General features: G+C 44.8%; 1 protein-coding gene across 9 annotated transcripts in view; it reads left to right on the plus strand.

Moving 5' to 3' along the window:
* Positions 1-19812, plus strand: part of PALM2AKAP2 (PALM2 and AKAP2 fusion) — a 443632-nt gene that overhangs the window by 227144 nt on the left and 196676 nt on the right. For 6 of the 9 annotated variants that reach the window (XM_019454235.2, XM_019454232.2, XM_019454240.2 and 3 more), the window contains exons 5-7: positions 7513-7627; positions 8481-8502; positions 14081-14182. In XM_019454235.2, the coding sequence (XP_019309780.2) occupies positions 7513-7627; positions 8481-8502; positions 14081-14182 (239 nt within the window). The remainder of the gene's footprint in view (positions 1-7512; positions 7628-8480; positions 8503-14080; positions 14183-19812) is intronic. The other 3 variants (XM_053908169.1, XM_019454238.2, XM_019454242.2) reach the window with 1 other exon arrangement.

Genomic DNA, 19812 nt, shown 5'->3' on the forward strand with positions numbered 1-19812 from the left:
ACCCAGGCGCCCAGCACATATGCATTTCAGACAGAAGGATGAAAGAAGGGCCAAAGAAAAAAGGGCTAAAGACGGTTCTAGAAGCTGCCCTACAGGGCTTTCACTTACATCCCTTTGGCCAGAATATGCTGTATATGGCTATAAAACAGGCTGAGAAATGTGGTCATTTTTCTGTGTGGCCATAGTCCTAGCTAAACGTCAGGGATTGTAAGAAAGGAGGGTGGAAATTGGTGAACAACTAACAGTTCTGGTTGTGTGTGTGTGTGTGTGTATGTGTGTGTGTGTGTGTTAGATACACAAAGATGTGGGCAGCTCTCCTCTCCTCTGAGTACAAATATTCTTCCTGAGGTTCTTGTTTTGGCAAGTTGGCCAGACAGGCACCCCACTTGACTGCTCAGCTGTGAACTTGCAGTTCAGGAGAAGAGAACAGGTCTAAATTCAGCAGCTCGGCCATCTGCCAGAGTCTCCTGTTATTCTGGGAGAATTTACTGAGACTCAAACACATGGCAACTGAGCTGCTGTGGTTGGCCTTTCACGTTTCTTGTATGTAACCCTATCTCAGGTCCCTCAATGGAGAGGAAAGTTGTAAAGACTCACTCCATTGTCAGGAACAAACTGATCTGGAGAAGAAAGTTGTAAAGACTCACTCCATTGTCAGGAACAGACTGATCTGGCTCAGAGCTTGTTCAGGAATACACTTGTGAACATTTCTTTACTGCATTTCTTGCCTCAGCTGACTCAGTGCTGAGTTCCTCCATGGGGAAGCCCAGAAGTCCCCCTGCCTCTTCCTACCTTACCTTTCTACTTCTCCCATCACTCCCCTCCGCACTCCTAGGTCCCAGTTCATATTACCAATGTCCTCCATTGGGCGGCAAGTTCCATTTGCCCGGGTTTTCCCGTTTCCCAGAATGGAGCCCCTACAAGTCATGGGGATTGCTAAACTTGACCTCTGCACTTCCAAAGGATAGAGCTCAGACAGTGAAAGCCACAGGGAAATTAACTTCACTTCAGTCTGAGCAATCTGATCTGAAGGTCAGCACTATTCTAAGAGGGCATGGGCTGCCTTTAGAGGTGGTGAGCTCCCCGTGTGTGGAGGATTTCAAGCAGAGGTAGGATGACCATTGAGTGGAACACAGCTCAGGGGCTTCATGTTTCTGAAAAGTAATTAGATTAAATAGCCTCTACTCCTAGCCTGACCTTCTTTGGTTCTATGAGCATGAAAAATACATTATGTTGCATTATGCATTCAGGAAATGAGGGAAAAAGACTAAGTGGTCATAGGGAGGTAGTTGAAAGAAGTGACAGAGAGTACTGGTCCTCCAGCCACACCAGCAAGATCCAAATCCTGGCCCCACATTATCTTTGCAACCCCAGGCAAGTTAGTGACCTTTCTGTACCTTATTTCCTTAATCTGTGGAATGGAGTTCAAAACTTTCTACTTCAGAGGCTCTTGTGAAGCGTAAGTATCGTAATGCTTGTAAAACACTTAGAAACAGTGCCTGGCACACAGTAAGCATGCAGAAATCCTAATCATTACCTGTTGTTGTTGCTTACAAGCCATATATACATCACAAAAACAATATTAGAATTTTTAGTATTATAATTATTATCCACATCACCACTGATGGGGAGAGAAAAACGAAACACACCTGTGTTTACAGGCAAAGTCCTCTCTAAGCAGTAAGACTACTGGGAACAGGTTTGTATTAGTCTGTACTCTTTTGGATTCACCTGACAGACACCCACACAAAGGAAACATTTATTGGCTCCTGTAAGTAAGAAGGTTAAAAGTGTAGCAGAGGATCTCGGGAAACAGGAGCCAGAGGGTCCCTCTCAGTCAGCCTCTTCTTTGTTTGAGCCTTGTTTCTTCCTACTGTGGAGGAGGGAAGGTAGGTTCTCAGCAGAGCCCTTAGGGCCAGGTAGCTGTTTCTGGGCCAGACAAGGCAGAGCAGGATGCAAGCACAGAGAGCCATGGGGATGAGGATGGGAAGCTGAGGGCCTCTCTGAGGCCATCGTGCTGAGCCGTTTCAACTAGAGGGTAGATCTTGCCGTGCCTGAAAAGGCCATACAGAGCCCATGCCCCTGGGTAAGAGCAGGGACATATGATATTCTGGGCCGTGGCCTGTGCGGTCTCCTCTTTCTGGCGCATTTTCTTCTCTTATCCACCTGGTGAATGCATCGTTCAAGGCCCGGCTAACATATCACCTCCTCAGTCAAGTTTTCCTTACCACCTTATGTAGCAGTTGGAAATTGCATTCAGCTGTGACCTCAACAGGGCCTTAAACTTGTAGAAATCTGTCGCCGACAGTCCAGATGCTTTGTGAGCTGTAATTTATGTGTTTACTTGGCTGTTTTCATCACTTGACCAGGAGCTCTGATGAGCAGACACTGTGCCTGATGCAGCTCTGTCCCTGACGCTCAGCGCAGTGCCTGATGGAATGAAGGTGTTTGCAGAAAGTTGGATGGATGAATGCATAAATGGATTTTGAAAGGAGAGTGATCGATGCACTTCACAGAGCCATAGGTCTTTCGTATTTTCCCGTGAGGGAGGTCTGTTGAGGTTAGGTAGATTTTAGAAGACCAGTTGGCCATGATTCCACCTTTATCACCAGTAAATTAAACCCGCACATCTGCAGTGTGTCTGTTACCTCTGCTTACCACCTATTACAGTTTGCTTTTTGCTCAGAAGAAACCGAGCAAACCAGTCAGAGGCGGTTACATGCACCTGTCTCAGCCTCAGGAGCCTCGATTAACCTTGCGTATAAATTACACTTCCTGCCCATTCTTTATTTTTAGTTCAGCAGTATCTACTTGGCTCTTCCAGGAAAGCCTGCATTAGATTTCAGTCACGAAACTACAAAACAGTGGCATCTCTAGCCTGGCTGAGATGACTCTTATGAACCCCACGAGGCTCTGTTCCCTGGGACGCTCTTGGCTCCGGGACTCAGGTTTTCCACAGAATGATAGTGGCCTGGGCTGTTTGGCGCCCTCAAGACCGGGCCTAAGCCCACTTGTGCATTTGTAGAGGAATCTGCTCCTTGGATCTGACTTGCCTAGACTGTCGATTCCCCTCATTCGTCCCCTTTGGGTGAAACTCATTTGTTGCTATTGCAAAAGTTTAGTTTCATTGCTTTCTCTCTCCCTCTCTCTCTCTCTCTCTCCCTCCCCCTTCTCAGTTACACAGTATCATGACCCAAATCTTTAGTGCTTGAGCTATATAGCTGAGAGCTCTGAAACCCATAGGGCCAGGGGCAGGCCGGGGAGACAGTTGGGCCAGCCAGTGGGCATCAGGCCACAGAGAGGCTGCTTCACTGGGAGAGGTGAGCTACTTTAGAGTTCCCCTTTCTTCCCCCCCTTTTCAGTCAGCCATTCTTAACACGATTTTATTTATTTTAGAATCCCTTGCAGTGCCTAGTTCTGAGTCCAGCCAAACAAGTTCAGTAAATGTGGGTCGAGTTGAATGTAAATCGATGTTGGCGTGGGTCCATTTAACCCTTCACGGACACATGAGAAGCTGGCTCCTTTCCCATGCCACAGCCTGTGAAATGCTGCCTTCTCAGCACTCGGTCAAAGGAGGACTTTTTCAAAAGCCATTTGTTGGTTTTATTCTGGTTAGACAAGGAATACGTGAGTTTTTTTTTAAAAAAGAGAAAATAATTGAAAATTATAAAGAACAAAATTAAAATGACCCAATATCCCATTACCCAGAGGCAACTATTACTGATATTTTCTTATTATCTTTTTAAAATTTTATTAAGTTTATTTATTTTTGAGGTGGGGAGGAGCAGAGAGAGAAGGAGAGAGAGAGAGAGAGAGAGAGAGAGAGAGAGAGAGAGAGAGAGAGAGAGAGAGATTGAGAATCCCAAGCAGGCTTTGCACTGTCAGCACAGAGTCCAATGCGGGGCTTGAACTCATGAACCATGAGATCATGATCTGAGCCGAGACCAAGAGTCAGATGCTTAACCGACTGAGCCACCCAGTGCCCTGATATTTTCTTTTTTTCTCCATCTTAATCCTCATGAGAGTGTGCCCTGTATCCCTCCAGATTTCTCTGAGGATTGGGAGAAGTGGGGCAGGGGTAGTTTATATTCTTTCTAATCTTATATACACACACACACATTACAAATGTATATATATTATTATATGTTTTATTAGGGTATATATCCACATGTATATATCATATAATACATATATATATATATATATATATATATATATATATATATATATATAATATGTACCCATATAATATATAAATATTTGAGCTGCATCACTTAGCTCTTGTCACAATAGTACTATATGACTACTGTCAAGCTCGGTGGTTTAAGATGAATGCCATTTATTATTGCTCATACTTCAGTGACTGTACTGGGTATTTGCTGATCTAGGCTGGGCCCAGTTAAGCAGCTCTAATTTCAGGTATAGATCCAACTAGGCATGGCTTCTGACTCTGGATTGGGCTCCACTCTACTCCCGTTATGTTTTTTCTGGGGCCAAGGCTGAAAGGACAGCCATTGGCCAGACACACTCTTCTCTTGGTGCTGGTAAGGCGCACAGGGACAAACCCAACTGGGCAAGCACATTCCGAGCCTCTCCTGTGTTGTGTCTGCAATATCCCATTGGCTAAAGCAGATGACATGGCTAAGCCAATAGTCAAGGGACAGGAAAGTACAAACCACCCACCATGAGACCAAAGCAAATCAAGTGGCCGAGACCAACATCAGTACGTCAGGGATGTATCTACTTTCCATGGGGGTGAAGAGGGGAGGGAGGGAATATGGTTGAGAATAATAGACTCTACCCACATCCTACATATCTTCCGAGGAACTCTGTCCCTTGAGATTCAATCTGCTCAGAACCCACCTGGCAAGTACTATCATCAGTCTTCCCAGGAAACTTCTAGCCCAGAGCTCCTCTACCCATTGAACTAATTCAGTTTCTGGATCATTTGCCCCATGTGTGTTGCTCCTATTCCCTTTCCTTGATCCTCTCCCCCACCCACACACACAATAATTTACACAGAGGTGGGTGAAAGATTTTACTGCTGATATGGAACAGCAAAAAAGAGTTGTATATCTTTTAGTTTATATATCTATGTCACTTGGCTCCCTCTCCTGTAGACTCCTGTAGACTCAAATCAAGGCTTGCTGAAGAATTCACCCTGGTCTCAGATATCCTGAAGGTCTTGGGGTGCCTGGATGGCTCAGTTGGTTAAGTGTCCCAACTTTGGCCTAGGTCACGATCTCACCGTTCCTGAGTTCGAGTTCCACATCAGGCTCTGTGCTGACAGCTCAGAGCCTTGAGCCTGTTTCAGAGTCTGTGTCTCCCTCTCTCTCTTTGCCCCTCCCTACTCATGCTCTGTCTCTATGTCTCAAAAATAAATAAACATTAAGGAAAAAGAAAAGAAATCCTGAAGGTCTCATGTGGCTGAGTCGTGTCTTTTGGCAGTTGGTTTAGTTTCTTTTTCTTTCACATATATATATTGAACACCTGTGCCCTCCACTCCATGATGAATTTATAATCTAGTGGGGGAAATTAATGATTTAGGGTTGCTAAACCTCAGCACTATTGAATTTGGGGGCAGATAATTCCTTGCTGTGCGGGCTGTCCAGGGCATTGCAGGGTGTTTAGCAGCATCCCTGACTGCCACCCACCAGGTACCAGGAGCACCACTTCCACTCTCCTTGAGTTATGGGCAACCGAAATATCTCCAGACATTGCCACATATCCCCTGGGGGGCAAATCACCTCTGTTGAGAACCACTGCTCTAACATTTAACCTCTGATAAATAAGAAGAAGAATGACCAAAATAATGTGCTAATAAATGTTCAGAGGAGGACAGTGTTTTTCCTGGTAGTGAATCTGTGAAAGCCTCGTGGGGTGAGTGGTGTCTCAGCTGAGGCAAGAATGGTTAGGGTTTTGAGATGAGTTTCTTGGAGGAGGGGGAAACACAGGGCACAAATGGGCAAATAAGGAGTTGCCCTCATTGTCAAGAGTGGATGCCATGTAGGTACTAGGAGGCTAGCTACTATAGGGCCATCTAAATCATTATAAGGACCTCCGCTCTTACTGTGAGTGAAATGATAAGTACATCTGTGTTCATTTGGAGGCACTATGATTGTACACAGAGTTTGTCTTCATAACCCAGAGTAATTGCTGCAAAGTCTCATCCATCCAGGGGTCATTTTTCTGATGCCCAGGAAGGAAATCTCTGAGAGGCACAGTGCACCCCTAAATAAATCTATGCCTGTGGCTTGGTGTCCTTACCCCTCTCAAGATCTCACTCTGAACTCTTTCTAGTTGAACAAACTTGTTTAGCTAGTTCTCAACAGCAGATTAGAAGATGGAAGAAGGGAAGGGGCAGAGAAAGGCAGACACAGACCCTGCAGCAAAGATTCTAGCACAACAGAGAAGAAAGAACCCAAAAGCAGAATTGAATGAGCAAACAAATACACTCAGACCAAATAATTTTTTAGGCAGGGGAACATCCATCCCTTCATGACCCTAAGGATATTGCTGCATAACAGCGGCACCCTAGATGCCTACATACACAATGTCTAGTGAGGCAGGAAATAATGTGACACACCGTAGAACCCATGTGGTAAGAGTTCAGCACCATGGTCAGGAGTAGTGTCCGGACTTCTGGCTTGAATCCTTGGTTCAAGGCTCTGCAGCAATAAACTAGTTCCTTAACCTTGCCAGGCCTTAATGGTTTCATCTGTAAAATGGGGATTCCCGATTCCAAAGGTCATTGGAAAGGTTAAATAAATTAAACTACGTGAATTCTTAGCTTGGTTCTTGGCAGAGATTTGGTGCTCAATATAAGTTAACAGTTAATACTATCATTTCATTGAAAGAATAAGCTACTGAGACATCTCCCAGATCATGGCTGTTCTGGAATATTCCTAGAGTCTCCTGGCAGTGACAAAATTTCCCTTTCCGAAAATAGGATGGCTGTGAAAGTTGAGAAAGTTCCAGAAGAGAAGGGCAGCTGTATCAGTTCCCCCTCCCTTTTCCCTTCTTTTGGGCAGTAGAGGATGTGCCAGTAAGAGATGACAGACAGCAGGCTCCCAAGGATATTGGCCACCAGCCATTTTGTAGCAGCATATTTCCCTTGAATGAGACTAGTTCTTCACCCTTTAGGAGAACTGATAGAAGAACAGTTATTCTGAGATAGCTAGGGGAATATGAAGCTATTTTCCTTCAGCCATTATGTCCTATGCTATGTAAAAATATCTACCCCCAAATTAAGAATGCGCACATCAATAGAGTTAGAGAGGAGACACCAAAGCACATTTTAAAGTGGTGGCGGTGAACCAGTGGCAGTCGCTCAGGGTGGTTTTCCTTTGGTCAATGTGTGCTGAGTGGCAAAGCTGAAAACACAGGATGCCCTGTGATGTGAAATCTGGCACCTCAGACGGCCAGGAAGTCGCCCGACAGGAAGGAGCTGCTCTCTGTCCCCAGGATGGCAGGACAGTAAAGTAACCTGTTCTCTGTTTGTGTGTTTTCCAGGCTGGAGCAGGAAATACAAGCACTAGAAAGTGAAGAGTCCCAGATATCTGCCAAAGAGCAAATCATCTTAGAGAAACTGAAGGAGACGGAAAAATCCTTCAAGGACTTTCAGAAGGTACAGAAAACAAGTGGGATTTCTCTGAATTTGATCCACAGGGAAGTAAGCACTAGTGAGTTAGTCCCTGGAGACAGGGCCAGTTAATATCGATGAGAAGTCTGAGCCACACGTCCTGTGAAATGAGGTGTGGATTGTGTGAGGACCAGTGTCGTCCCTGACACTGAGAGCAGCCTGTCTTCAGGTGTGGGACCACCTGGTCTGCGGGGAAGCACAGAAGAGAGTCGTTAAATTAACCCCGTCTACCTATTGTCCAAACCCTTCATGCGCCTCATGCCTAAAAAGTCATCTCCCCTTGGACATTAGAATTCTAAAGCGAATTCTTATTAAGCAGGCTAGCCCTGCTCCTTACAGCTTTAATTTAAGTCTTTCCTTTATAAAAAAGCCAGAGGCAAAACCGTATCAAATGGATATGAATTGCAAATACACAGAGTGTAAATACTCTGAAAACAGATGCCATGTAGCGCAGAGGAGAGAACTCATAAAGCCAAGAGTTTCTGAATGTCTCAGAACCTTCCTTCCATTTTATAACCCAGGTACCCAGACCGAAGAAACAATCTAATCACATTAATTTTAAGATGGGGTTTTCTGATGTCACTTCTCCAACATGGCTAAGGGTATTCTCTGGATAATCAACATGAATCCCTACTGGGAGAAATTCAGCATAAAGTGGGAATGATAAAACTTTTCGTTAAATTTCAGGATCCCAAACATATTTCCCAGAAGAAAAGAAAGCATTGGGTTTACCCACCACAGTCAAATTCTGGACCCGGGGGAGAAAGACGGGTTAGGTGGATGAGGGATTGTCTCCCCACATGTGTGGTGATGCTCTGCCCTGCTTTTGTTTCCACAGAGCTTCTCCAATGCGGATGGAGGTAAGTGTAAGTGCTCTCTGCCCCCACTCTGTAGAAGTATTTTATCCCACTCAGCTTAGTGGGTTTCATGGACACGGGCTCACTGGGAGATGCGATGTGTTGGCGTGTAAAGACACCAGAGGGAAGGAACAGCACTCTGTACAGGACACTGAGCAGGTGCACATCCTGAGACTCGTCTGCCTCTCTTCTTCAAGGACTGTTTCTCGACTCAGTGTTTCTAGTTTTATACAGTTCGCCTGGCTCTTTCTCTTTCCCATTTGGTCCTCAAGGTTCGCTGCTTGGACCTTTCTGAAAAGGTGCTCAGCAAAGAGTGCTAATATTGGGACCAGGTCCCAGGCAGGGAAGATCCCATTTGTGGCTAGGTCTCCAGGTCACAACACACATCAGAAGGCCATCATCTGGTGTTTAGGAAACCTTTCTAAGGCCTGTGGTTTTGCTTTGAATCGGAAAACTTGGCATTCCTCCAGGCTTTCAGGGCAACAAGGCTGGGCAGAACGTCCCTCCCTTTGTGGCCTAAGCTGGCCTTGAGCACATGAAGGGTGGGAGCAGGGCCCTGGCTTCCTGACCCCATCCTGGCAGGAGCAGGCCTTCCTTCTGTCCTCCCTTCCCGTCCTTGCCCCTGCCCTCCGCTCTCCTTACCTGTGACCTTGGGGATGAACGTGAGGTTGTATGCTTGACCTTGTGTGAAGGTTGAATGTTGTTGCTTCATTCTTCACCTTGCTCCCCTAACTTTAGCTACAAGCTCATGAAAACCACTCCATTACCACTTTCACTATGGCCCTCAGCTAGACCTGCTTTAATGGGCCAGGACTCGTCAGAAGGATTGGATGCCATCTGCTCACCTGGTTCTGATAAAGCCAACCTCTAAACTATGAAGATGATCAGGAGCCAGAATAAGAGTTGGCATCAGTGTTTTCCCCATGTCATTTGCAAATATAAGGGACAATATTTTAAAAATGCAGATATGGGTAATGTATTTTTCTAGATTAGCAAAGATATTTACACTAAGGATAGTTCTGACGTTAGACAAAAAAAAAAAAAAAAGGTATAGTGTTATTTTATTTGATTCAGGGAGGGTACTGGTTCCTAGCAAATGAAAGGCAGGAAATCTGGATGTTTGGCCCCTGGATGATCTTTGGGAAGGTAGTAAATTAAACCTCATGTTCCTGGGTCAAACCGGCAGGGACTCCAGGAGGAAGACCTATGACATTCTAGAGCCTTCTCTAGGGTGTAGCCAAATTGGAGTTCTTGTTCTATGCTTTGGGGATAGAGCATAGACTGAAGAGGTGACCATGTCTCTCTGGGGGAATTGAGGGTGGCTTCATGGGAAGCATAGTGAGCTTCCCTAGTGCTAGGAGAGACCTGAGGCAGCATGCATAATCAGAATAATGCAGTAAATGTCAGGCTGGAATGGGGCTGTGGGGCGTTGACCCACAGACACCTACATACTGGAAGGTATGCATTGACCTTTCATGCTTTTACTTCTTTTTTTTTTCTCTTCCTTCTCAAACTGAGACCTTTCCTAGACTTATCTCTATAATTAGGGAAGGGAAAGAGCCTGAATGTCTTGTCTCTGGGAAGGCTGTGTGGCGCATGGAGACCCTCATAGCCTATGACTTGATAACAAGCAAAACTGAAGCCATGTTATAAACCCTTGCCACTGTGTCTTTCGTTTTCACCCTGAGTTTCTTTCATTTCCTCCTCCATTACTTCCCACTATTTGCATCCATTCCCCTAAGTGGTTCATGGAGGTGGGAGGAAACTTGATCATGACTAAAAAGAGCCTCTAGAGAAAATTGCCATTATTACTCTGTCCTCACTTTTTGGCAGGGGTACCTCAGGCTCAAGGATGCAAAAATCTTAGGGATCCTAAGAAATGGCCAGGAAAAGGTTTCTGTGGTCTTAACCTGTCATTCTGGATTATGATTCCTGCCATCTCTGGTTATAACTAAGTCTGGGGGGACCTTTCCGTTGTACCACATCTACTGGCAAAGAAGGAAGTTTGAAGGAGGGAACACATCCTTCCAAGAATGCGGTCAATGTTTAACTCACATTGTGGGCTGAGAGTAAAAACTGAAGCATGTCGAGTTGAGGGACTCTGGAGTGTCTGATTATTTTATCATTCTTTGGTTTCAAAGGCCCTTTGATTTCAAAATTGCCAAGACCACTCTTAGAATTAACCACCTGTCGCTACTAAGAACTAACACAAAATTATTAAGAATAATAATGCCTTAAGAAAAGCACCCTACTTCTGAAATGCCGATTATGGAATCCAAGGCCAACTAGGATTATATAACTGTACAAAATGCTGCAGATAATCAGCAAAAGCATTCCTAGTTTAATGAGATGCCAAGAAGATGGCTGCTGGTGTGTGCATGTGTCATGATCCCCCTCAGGTCACCTGAGCATGTCACCCTAAGCATGTCAGAGGAAATAAAGGTACGGAACTGGTGGATCACCAATGGCTTCGGATTGTGTGGTAGTCCTAGCAATCTAGAGACATGTATTCCAATCTTGAGTAGAATTCCCTGGCCACATACGTTCTGACCCCCACCTCACTTCCTCCCCACCCCGTATGCACACTTAGTATATAGCAGAGTCTTCCTCAGTTGGGTGGGTTTGTTGTTACCACCTTAAATAGGCATAATGTCTTCTATAACTATAATTTGTGTATAGTACGTATCCTGTGCTAGCCATTATTTACCCACTGAGGAGCTGGGCCAGAACTGGCAAAGGAAAATGTGTATCCTGGGCCTATTTCCGCCCTTGCTGTATGATACTGATCTTCTTAGGTTTTCATCTTGTCCAAGTCTGTGGTGGCCGGAAGCCATCCCCCTATCAACACCTTTATACCAATTGCTGGGAAATCTCAGTGTGTCCTCAGGTGCCCATAAATCATGTTTTCAGGAGAGTGTTCATCAGTTTTCTCTAGCTTTGGCTATTGATATTCTTCATAGCTAGAGTAATATTTCAGTAGTGCCAGAACTAATAAGAAGCACTCATCTTACATTTCTACTGTGGTAATGGCCATTCTCTACCTTCTCGGATGATGGACCACATTGACCTTGGCAGGAAGAGGGCAGTTTACAGATTGAGGCTATGTGAAGAAATTCTTCCCATGGAGGCTTTGGAGGCCCTGTTAATTATTCCTTGTGTTGGTCTATCAGGCACCTCCTGGATACATAGCTTCAGGTTTATGACTTAATGATGTATTGAGCGGGCTGCCCTGTTCTCCTTCTCATGCCCCACTCCTCTTCACTCCCTCATCTCAGCAGGAGTGTGTGGCCCCAGCCCTCCAAGAGCTGTAGATCTCAAGCTTGTAGCCAAGGAACAATGGGCAAAGGTGACTCCACCCCCACTCACTTCGGGGCTAGGAGCTGCCTCCAGTGGAGGCTAAGACACAAGCCCTGGAATCCTGTGCTCTTTCTGATACAGGTGCCCTGCCTGCAAGTGCCTTTAGTTTCTGGATGCTAAAACTTTCAGTATCAGAGATGCCCCAGAAACTCTGTATTTAGCATAGAATGTATAGACACACACGTGACCAGTATGTGGGTCCTCACCTGGTCTTAATGGCTTGACCCTTCATCTCATTTGACTACAGAAAGTCCAATTTACTGAGATCTCAATCCACAGATTTCTGGAAATCCTCAGGGAAAACTCACAAACTCCGCAAATCTTCTCTGGTCATCTCTTGTCCCCTAAACTGCCCCTCTAGCCACACACTGCTGTTCTAATCTTTCCCTGGGCTACTGTCAGAAGTCTACCCCTACACCCTCAAGATCAGCTTATCTGAAGCTTCTGCTCTCTTCTGGTCCTGCCTCATGCTGGTTTGGGGCCCAGACTCTTCCCACAGCTCCCCATGATGAGGGTAACCTAAGTTCGGGAATAATAGAGAACCATGTGCAACCTCAGACATGTGGCCACACTCAGAACCTTTGACTCAAACCAGGCCCGTCTTCAGGGGATGCCCGCAGGCTGCCTCATGTCTGTCTCCCAGTCCCCTCCATCACCCCAAAGGCCTAGTTTCCTTCCTTGCAGCAGAGGACCCTCAACCATGTCTGCCCAACCTAGGGCCCACTCTCCAGTACACATAAGGCCCCGGAGAGATAGTCACTTGAACCTCACCATGATGAAAGGCTTGCCCACCTACTCCTGATGTCCTATTCCTTCTCCCCAAATGGTTGATATGGAAAAACCCATTCCCTCAGTGAAACTCCACCCCACCTCTACCCACAGAGTGTGTTCCTCAAAATATAATGGTCCAATATCAGCACATTCTGGATTGTTGATACTCACATGCGAGTCAGCAAATGGTCTAGCTGGTGCAGAACTGAACGAATCCTAATCCTCATCCTAATCTAGTGTCTGTCCATGGTCCTCTCCAGCATGCAATTTAAAAAGGAAAAATGAAACCTGACAGAACAAAGGCAGTATCAATGGGGATACAGAGGATGGGACGGATGTAAGAGATGTGAAGGAGGTAGAGGCTAGGGGGCTGAATGGGCACTGAGAGGGAGCATTCAGGGCACTGCCCAGGATCCTGGGTGAATTGTGGTGCCAGTAAGCTGAGACACAGAGTACAGGAAAAGCAGCAGATGAGCACAGATGGGAGTTCTGTTTGGGACATGTTGAGTCTGAGGTGATTGGGAGAGATTCAGTGAAGATGTGCAGTAAGCAGCCAGAGGGACCCCTGAGGAGCAATTGGCATTCCAGGATTCTGGGACATGGTCCTGACATAAGGAAGGAATCACATCATATAGAGCCCAGTGCTCTAGAACGTTCCTGCCTTCCCTTTCCCACTTCTCTCTGGGAGATACACAAATTCTTCTCCTTCACCCCCAGTGGTTTCCTGCTTTCCTCTGATTTGACACACCTGCTAAGGTTCATACTCCGCAGAGTCTCACCTCCCAAAATGGCCTTATCTAGCTATTTTCCCAACTGGAGCTGGTCTCCCTGCTTTTCTTGGCCATGTTTCCTACAACTGGGCTAATGGTGAATTCACTGGCTGTTGTTATTTGGAATCTCAGGGTTTCCTGGCTGAAACAATAACCTGAAGTATTGAAATTGTAGGATAAATTCTAGAGTTTTGGGGTTTTGTTTGTTTGTTTGTTTTTTATGTCTATAAAATAGGTCTTCTGAATGATTCAGGCACCGGAAACTACATTTGCAGTTTAGGGATTGAGCCCCAAGTCTATTTTTCAGTACTGTTTAAGGCATATTTCTAGTTTGATGTCTCATGTTTGGTCAATTCTACCAAGTCAATAATGGCTCTCACTAGCCAAACCCCTTTTCCCTCCTGAACTCATTGTACTCTTAGAATCTAGAGCTTTCTGATGAATCTTTTAATACATAGAGCAGTCCTGGGGCTTGAGCTCTCTGGCCAGGATCCCTCCTACCTCAGCTACTCTGCTGAATACCAGTCACTGAGCAAATGCTTGTCTTTGTTTACCCTGATCCTCTCGTTCAGTGGCCGCCTCCGCGGTCCATTATGTAGGGCAGACAAGCTGCTGTCTCGGCAGTGAACCCATTGGGCCTCCCGACACTGTGCCTAATTGTATTCCCTGTTCTCTGCTACCAGATGCAGTAAATTACATTTCCTCCCAGCTCCCCGACCTGCCAATCCTCTGTTCACGAACAGCAGAACCATCACCTGGGCAGGACGGGACTAGCAGAGCAGCTGGTAAGTCCTGGGGAGCTATTTGGTTTTGATGCCAGGACTGGACATGGGGCTTGGCATTTCTCTGAGCTTTAATAATAAGGGACGTCCAGATATCCTCCCATAGGGGACCTTGCCCTCAGCCCAGCCTCAGACATAGAGTTTATAGTAGCCACAAAGTGCAGGAACTAGGCCCTAATACGTAATTAAGGACTGAATAGGAGGGAATATTGAGAAAATAATAGAGCATTTTCCCCCTAACTTTAGTGTGGTCTGTCTCTCATGGTCTTTGTATCTCTCCTTATTCTCAAAGTTGATCTGGACTCTGCCTGCAGGGGGTTTTATTTTCCATATCAGAAACATACAAGATCAAAGGAGCTATGATGGAAACTGGGTGAAATTATCTTCAAAGTATATGAGTGTGTTGCCAAATCCTTTGGGAATAGAGCTGCTTACATATTATAAACATATACTTCCAAATCCCCCATTTCTGCAATGATTTCTTAGCTACTGTGGTATACTTAGGGGAAAAGTAGCAATTTAAAGAACATATGTTTCTTGCTAATGTTTTTCACAATGATGAATTTAAAAAAATAATACATTTATGAGTACAAAGTATATAGAGAGCTATGTTTTGCCTTATCCAATGTGAATGTGCCTCAGAAATCAGAACTGATGGACGTGAAAAATAAATCTATACCAATCTTTTCACTCTACACAGAAATGCAATGAGGGCCAGCGGGCTAAATGAAAAAATGGCCAAGGTCAGTGACAATGTGGATGAGTTCAAATATGAATGTGAAATTATGCTTTACATAATCTAGGTGAATTAATGTCTAAAATAAATCTTATAATGACACTTTCCATGAAACAAAATAATCATGGACTTCTAAGCCAGAGAAATCTTTTATATGGGCCAATCTGAATATTTTGTGAAGCAAATATTCCCTCCTTATTTTAATGTAAAAATAAAATAAAAGGGCAAGTAAGTGTTGATGCAGTTGTGCACTGATTAAATATCTGTGGGATGTCTCCATAAACATCTTAGCATATCAATTTTACATACTGACTTATGGAGTTGTAGAGTTGGGTGGGACTTTAAATGGTGTGTGGTCAAACCCTGGCCAGGTCCAGATGTCCCTGGACTGGTAAACTGGATCTTGCGCCTACAGGCATGCTGTAAAGGAATCACTGGCAGTAGTTTAAGCCACAGACTCTCAAATGCTCCAAGGAGCACTTATGAGATCAGATAAGGTAATAACTGTTCAACAGTCACATACCTTCTGCTTGTTATTGGAGCCTTGGTTGTTGAGAGTTCCCAATAAGTGTGGGTAAACAGCTTCCCAGCCCCTTTCCACAACATGTTCCCGGACCTCACAGGACAGGTGATATGATCCAACTAATGGATCAGCTCAGGGAGAGGGTAGAGACAGTGTGTGAGAACTAATTTTTAAGGGGGATAAGAGTAGCACTGATAGTCGAACAGTGTAATATGCAAGAGTAAAATGTTAATGTGATTGTAGTGCTGGGTCTGTGGGGCTACGTGCACTATCACAACCTAACTTCCTTCATAGTTGAAGATGCTGCAGAAATATAGCGATCCAATGGCAAATGCACTTTCCAAAAAAAGTATTATGTGATGAGAATCTTCAAAAACAAGTTTATGTGTACTTTTGTTTATTACTGAAGAACAAATTTGCATAGACATATCTAACTGTGGAAATATATACGAGCAGAATTGTGGCTGGAATCGCATTTGATGTGGTTAACTCCTTTGTCTAGACTGCTTTTGGAATGGAGTGTCCAGATTCATGATCATTTATGGCCAATAGTGACGATACAGAGCATGGATAGCATACCAAATAATGGCACTCACCACTAGAATTCCTTTTCCTAGATATGATCCATCTTGCTTTATGAACATCCTTTTGGAAACTTTGCATAATCTTGGGGCCATTTTAATATATGTCACTTGTCATTACTCAATATTCTGGTTGTTTGGATTTGGGAAGTTCAGGATTGTGTATAAATGGGGATTTATTTAGCATCATTGCTTTTAGAATTAGGAGGCGTCTATTCCAGTCAAACATGGAAGCCAGGGTATAGCCGCCCTCCAAAGAGGTCCTCAGACACAGTCACACACCTCTGTTATTGGGGCTTAGTGTCCCTCCAGGCAGCTCATTCTAATTGGTTCTGACCCTGGGGAAGTCCTTCCTCTGATGGAGCTATCATTTGTCTGCCTCCATCTCCCCACGTTGGTCCTTATCCTGCCACCTGGAGCCACTCAGAATAAACCCAAGTTGATTTCCCTTTAACTATTTGAAAATGACTGTCGTTTTCTGGTCTTTCCCAGATCCCCACTCTACATGCCCTTGACACCCTCCGCCATCCTTGTCCCTCCCCTCTGAACACTCCTCACTTTGTCTCTAATCTTCCTGAGCTGCAGTGCTCAGAGCTGCTCCATGCACTCTTGGGTGAGCTGATCTCCCCCCAGCCCAGAGCGTGAAGCCACAGACCATATGACTCACTTCGCTGGTGCCATAGCCTTTCAGGTTCAGGTTCTAAAGTAAAGCCTCAGAGTCGTTTGACATGTGCCACTGCTCATCCTCATTCCCTTTATCCTGTGTAGTCGTAGTTCCAGAATCATTGCCGTTGAAACATGTAGTCTGTTTCCTCTAATTGTGCACATATGGCTTCACCTGCTCAGAGAACCTACAAAGTTCTTTATTTCATTATCTCAAAAGGCAAAAGTAAGGATGAGCTATCTGCCCTTTGTAGATTTGATGTGATTGTTAAATTTCTTCATGTTAGATTGCCCCATGTAAGTGTCAGGAGCCCCTTGGGGGGTCACTGAGGAGGCTTCTTGAAAAGTAGAGGAGGGAATGGTGTAAGGGGATTTGAGAGTCAGGGCTCAGGTGTTCTCTCCCATTTCAGACACAGCAGCTCCTCTGTCCTTGGGTTTATATTGTATTTCTATATCAGATTTCCATCTGAATAAAGGGTTTAACAGTTTTAAAAATAGATCTTCTCTGTTGTTGGGGTCTTCACAGCTATTGATTTTAGCACCTCACAACCTTGCTTTTCTTCTCTACTTGGTATCATCTCAGATCTGAAAAGTAAGCTTCCATTATTTTTCATCATCGCGTTGATGAAAACATTGCACAATTGGATCCAAAGTCAGAGGCCTGTGACATACTGTTGGGGTCTCCTGACCCTTGAGAACCCTAAGTAGACATGTGTGGGGCATGATCATTTAATGAGTAACAAGTTCTGGCAATTGTCTTGACACCCAAAGGCACATATTTCTGTCTTGTTCACAGGAATATAAGGGACTTGATGATGATCCAGATGTGCTGTGTCTCTGGCTTTGCCTAAATTGTCTAAAGAACTGGAACAAAAAGAAAACGAGATTAATCTGTATACCTTCTGCCTGATGAATCCTCCCTGGTTCTTGGTGGTCTCTGCTCTTTGAAAATGAACTTCAGAATTTAGCCAGCCATGATCTCAAGCTACTGCTACATAGTTTATGTAATTCCTTCCTTCTATTTTTTAAAATCAGAACTTTGGATGTCTGCCTCCACACCTTTCCCAGTGTATAAGATTCTTTTTTTTTAAGTTTATTTAATTTTTAGAGAGCGACAGAGAGAGCAAGCGGGGATGGGGGGGGGGCAGGCAGGAGCAGAGAGAGAGAGGGAGAGAGAGAATCCCAAGCAGGCTCTGTACTGTCAGCACAGAGCCTAATGTGGGACTTGAATTTACAAACCATGAGATCATGACCTGAGCCTAAACCAAGAGTCGGATGTTTAACCCACTGAGCCACCCACGCCCGCCCCCGCCACCCCCCCCGCCCCAGTGTGTAAGATTCTTAAGACACATTTATCGGTAAGGGAACTGATCCCTGGGTCTGAAGCACTGAACGCATTTATATCCCTGGGTGCTTTATTTTTTCCAATCTTCTCCACTCATCTGGGCTTCATTTCTCTCTTAGTGATATTCTTTCTGGCACTTTTTGGACTGAAAACCGTCCTTCTTGACCAAGAAGGTAGGAGCAAAATCAGATATAGGAAATTGGCTTTTGCTCTTGTTATCCATGATATCACAACTTTGCTGACTTACTTTTGTTGATACTAAGGGATCCTGGGAAAACAATTATTCCAAGAAATTTTTGATTACTGGTTTTTGAAGTTAGAGATTGCCTAAGTGTTGGGATGAGAGGGAAAATCCACTCTGAATCAGTTTCCTCACTTTCACTGTTACTTTGCCATTATGATAGCCAGTTTTGTATTTCCATCCTCAAGAGAAGGTACGAGCATATATGTATATGCGTACTCATAGGCCAGCAGGAAAAGATTGCATGTATGTGCATTCACTCAATAAGCCAAGCATGTGCACCATTTCTCTTCTACATTCCCAGTGCGATGTCAGCTACTGGATGTTCACTTCTGGGTAACAGTCACGATCTGGCTGTCTGTTGCCCTCCTAACATACTTTATACGTCATTGGGTCACAAGGCACACAGGCTGTTTACAGCGCCACAGGATATCAAAGCTGGATATCCTTCATTGTACAAATGGGAAAAGTGAGGTCCAAAGACAGGGTGTCACCTCAATAGGAGTTCAGACCAAGTGTCTTCCTCCCTTTCCCCAATACCTCCCATCTTACTGACTAATGACAGTGGGTGGTGTCATTTTATACTTTACATGTGGACCTTCGGCCTTCTACCTCCTCCCACTGATTACAGTGGGTCAAAACAAGTGAGCTGGGAGAACCCTGATGAGTCAAGGGATGTGACATGATTGAGTTTTCCGTCCTCATGGAACACACTGTCTTGTTTGGTATGCTCTTGGCTTGTTTCTGAAATGGAATCATGTGATTGGTCAGCCACACGTCACTTGTGTTGGGTGTTCTTGTTTCCTTTTCCCTAGGCTCCTTATAGTCTTTAGAGCTGCCTTCTCTTTACCAAAGCTAATGGTAACTAGGAACAAAAGAGTACATAGAGCCATGGGAATAAGTTTGAACTGGAATCAAGCATTCTCTGCTTCCAAGACCCATGTCTTTGGGCTCCACAGCATGCCAGACCAGAACAGCTTCACAGCCCACCCTCACCCTGGTTTTTCGGCAAGTATCTTACCCAGGGGCCTCCCTTCTAGTCCACACCTGGCTGTTTTCAGCACCTGGAGTCTAGTATTATCAACCCCCATTAGACCGCCTCTGCCTCTTCAAGATTCTCCTTATTGACCAGAGGGCCATGGGGGAGCAAGAACCTAGTAAAGCCAACATCAAAGTGCCATTCCATCATTCACTTGTATCCCTTTGCAGAAAGTCACTGCTTTGGTTCTTATTCTTCACTGACAAAATGAGTATCTACTCACTCCCCTGTCTAGGTTCTTGGAAAGAATCGCACAAGTGCTTTAAACCCTCCAACCTTATTGTCATCAGTATGTCATGTTGGGAAATCACCAATTAAATCTATCATTTTGTAAAAACATACTTCCAGATTTCAGTCCTCTTATCACTGGAACTACCATCAGACTGTCTCCTTTCCTTTTTCTCTCCAGAACCCGCCTCCAGGAAATTTCAGAGAGCTTTTCTTCACATACTTTCTTGTATGTCCGTGGGGCTCTCTCAAAATCTCTTTCAGGGGCTTCCCAGAA

This window comes from Panthera pardus, unplaced genomic scaffold, assembly GCF_024362965.1.
Source record: "Panthera pardus isolate Hobbes unplaced genomic scaffold, ASM2436296v1 HiC_scaffold_20, whole genome shotgun sequence".
Taxonomy (NCBI): Eukaryota; Metazoa; Chordata; class Mammalia; order Carnivora; family Felidae; genus Panthera; species Panthera pardus.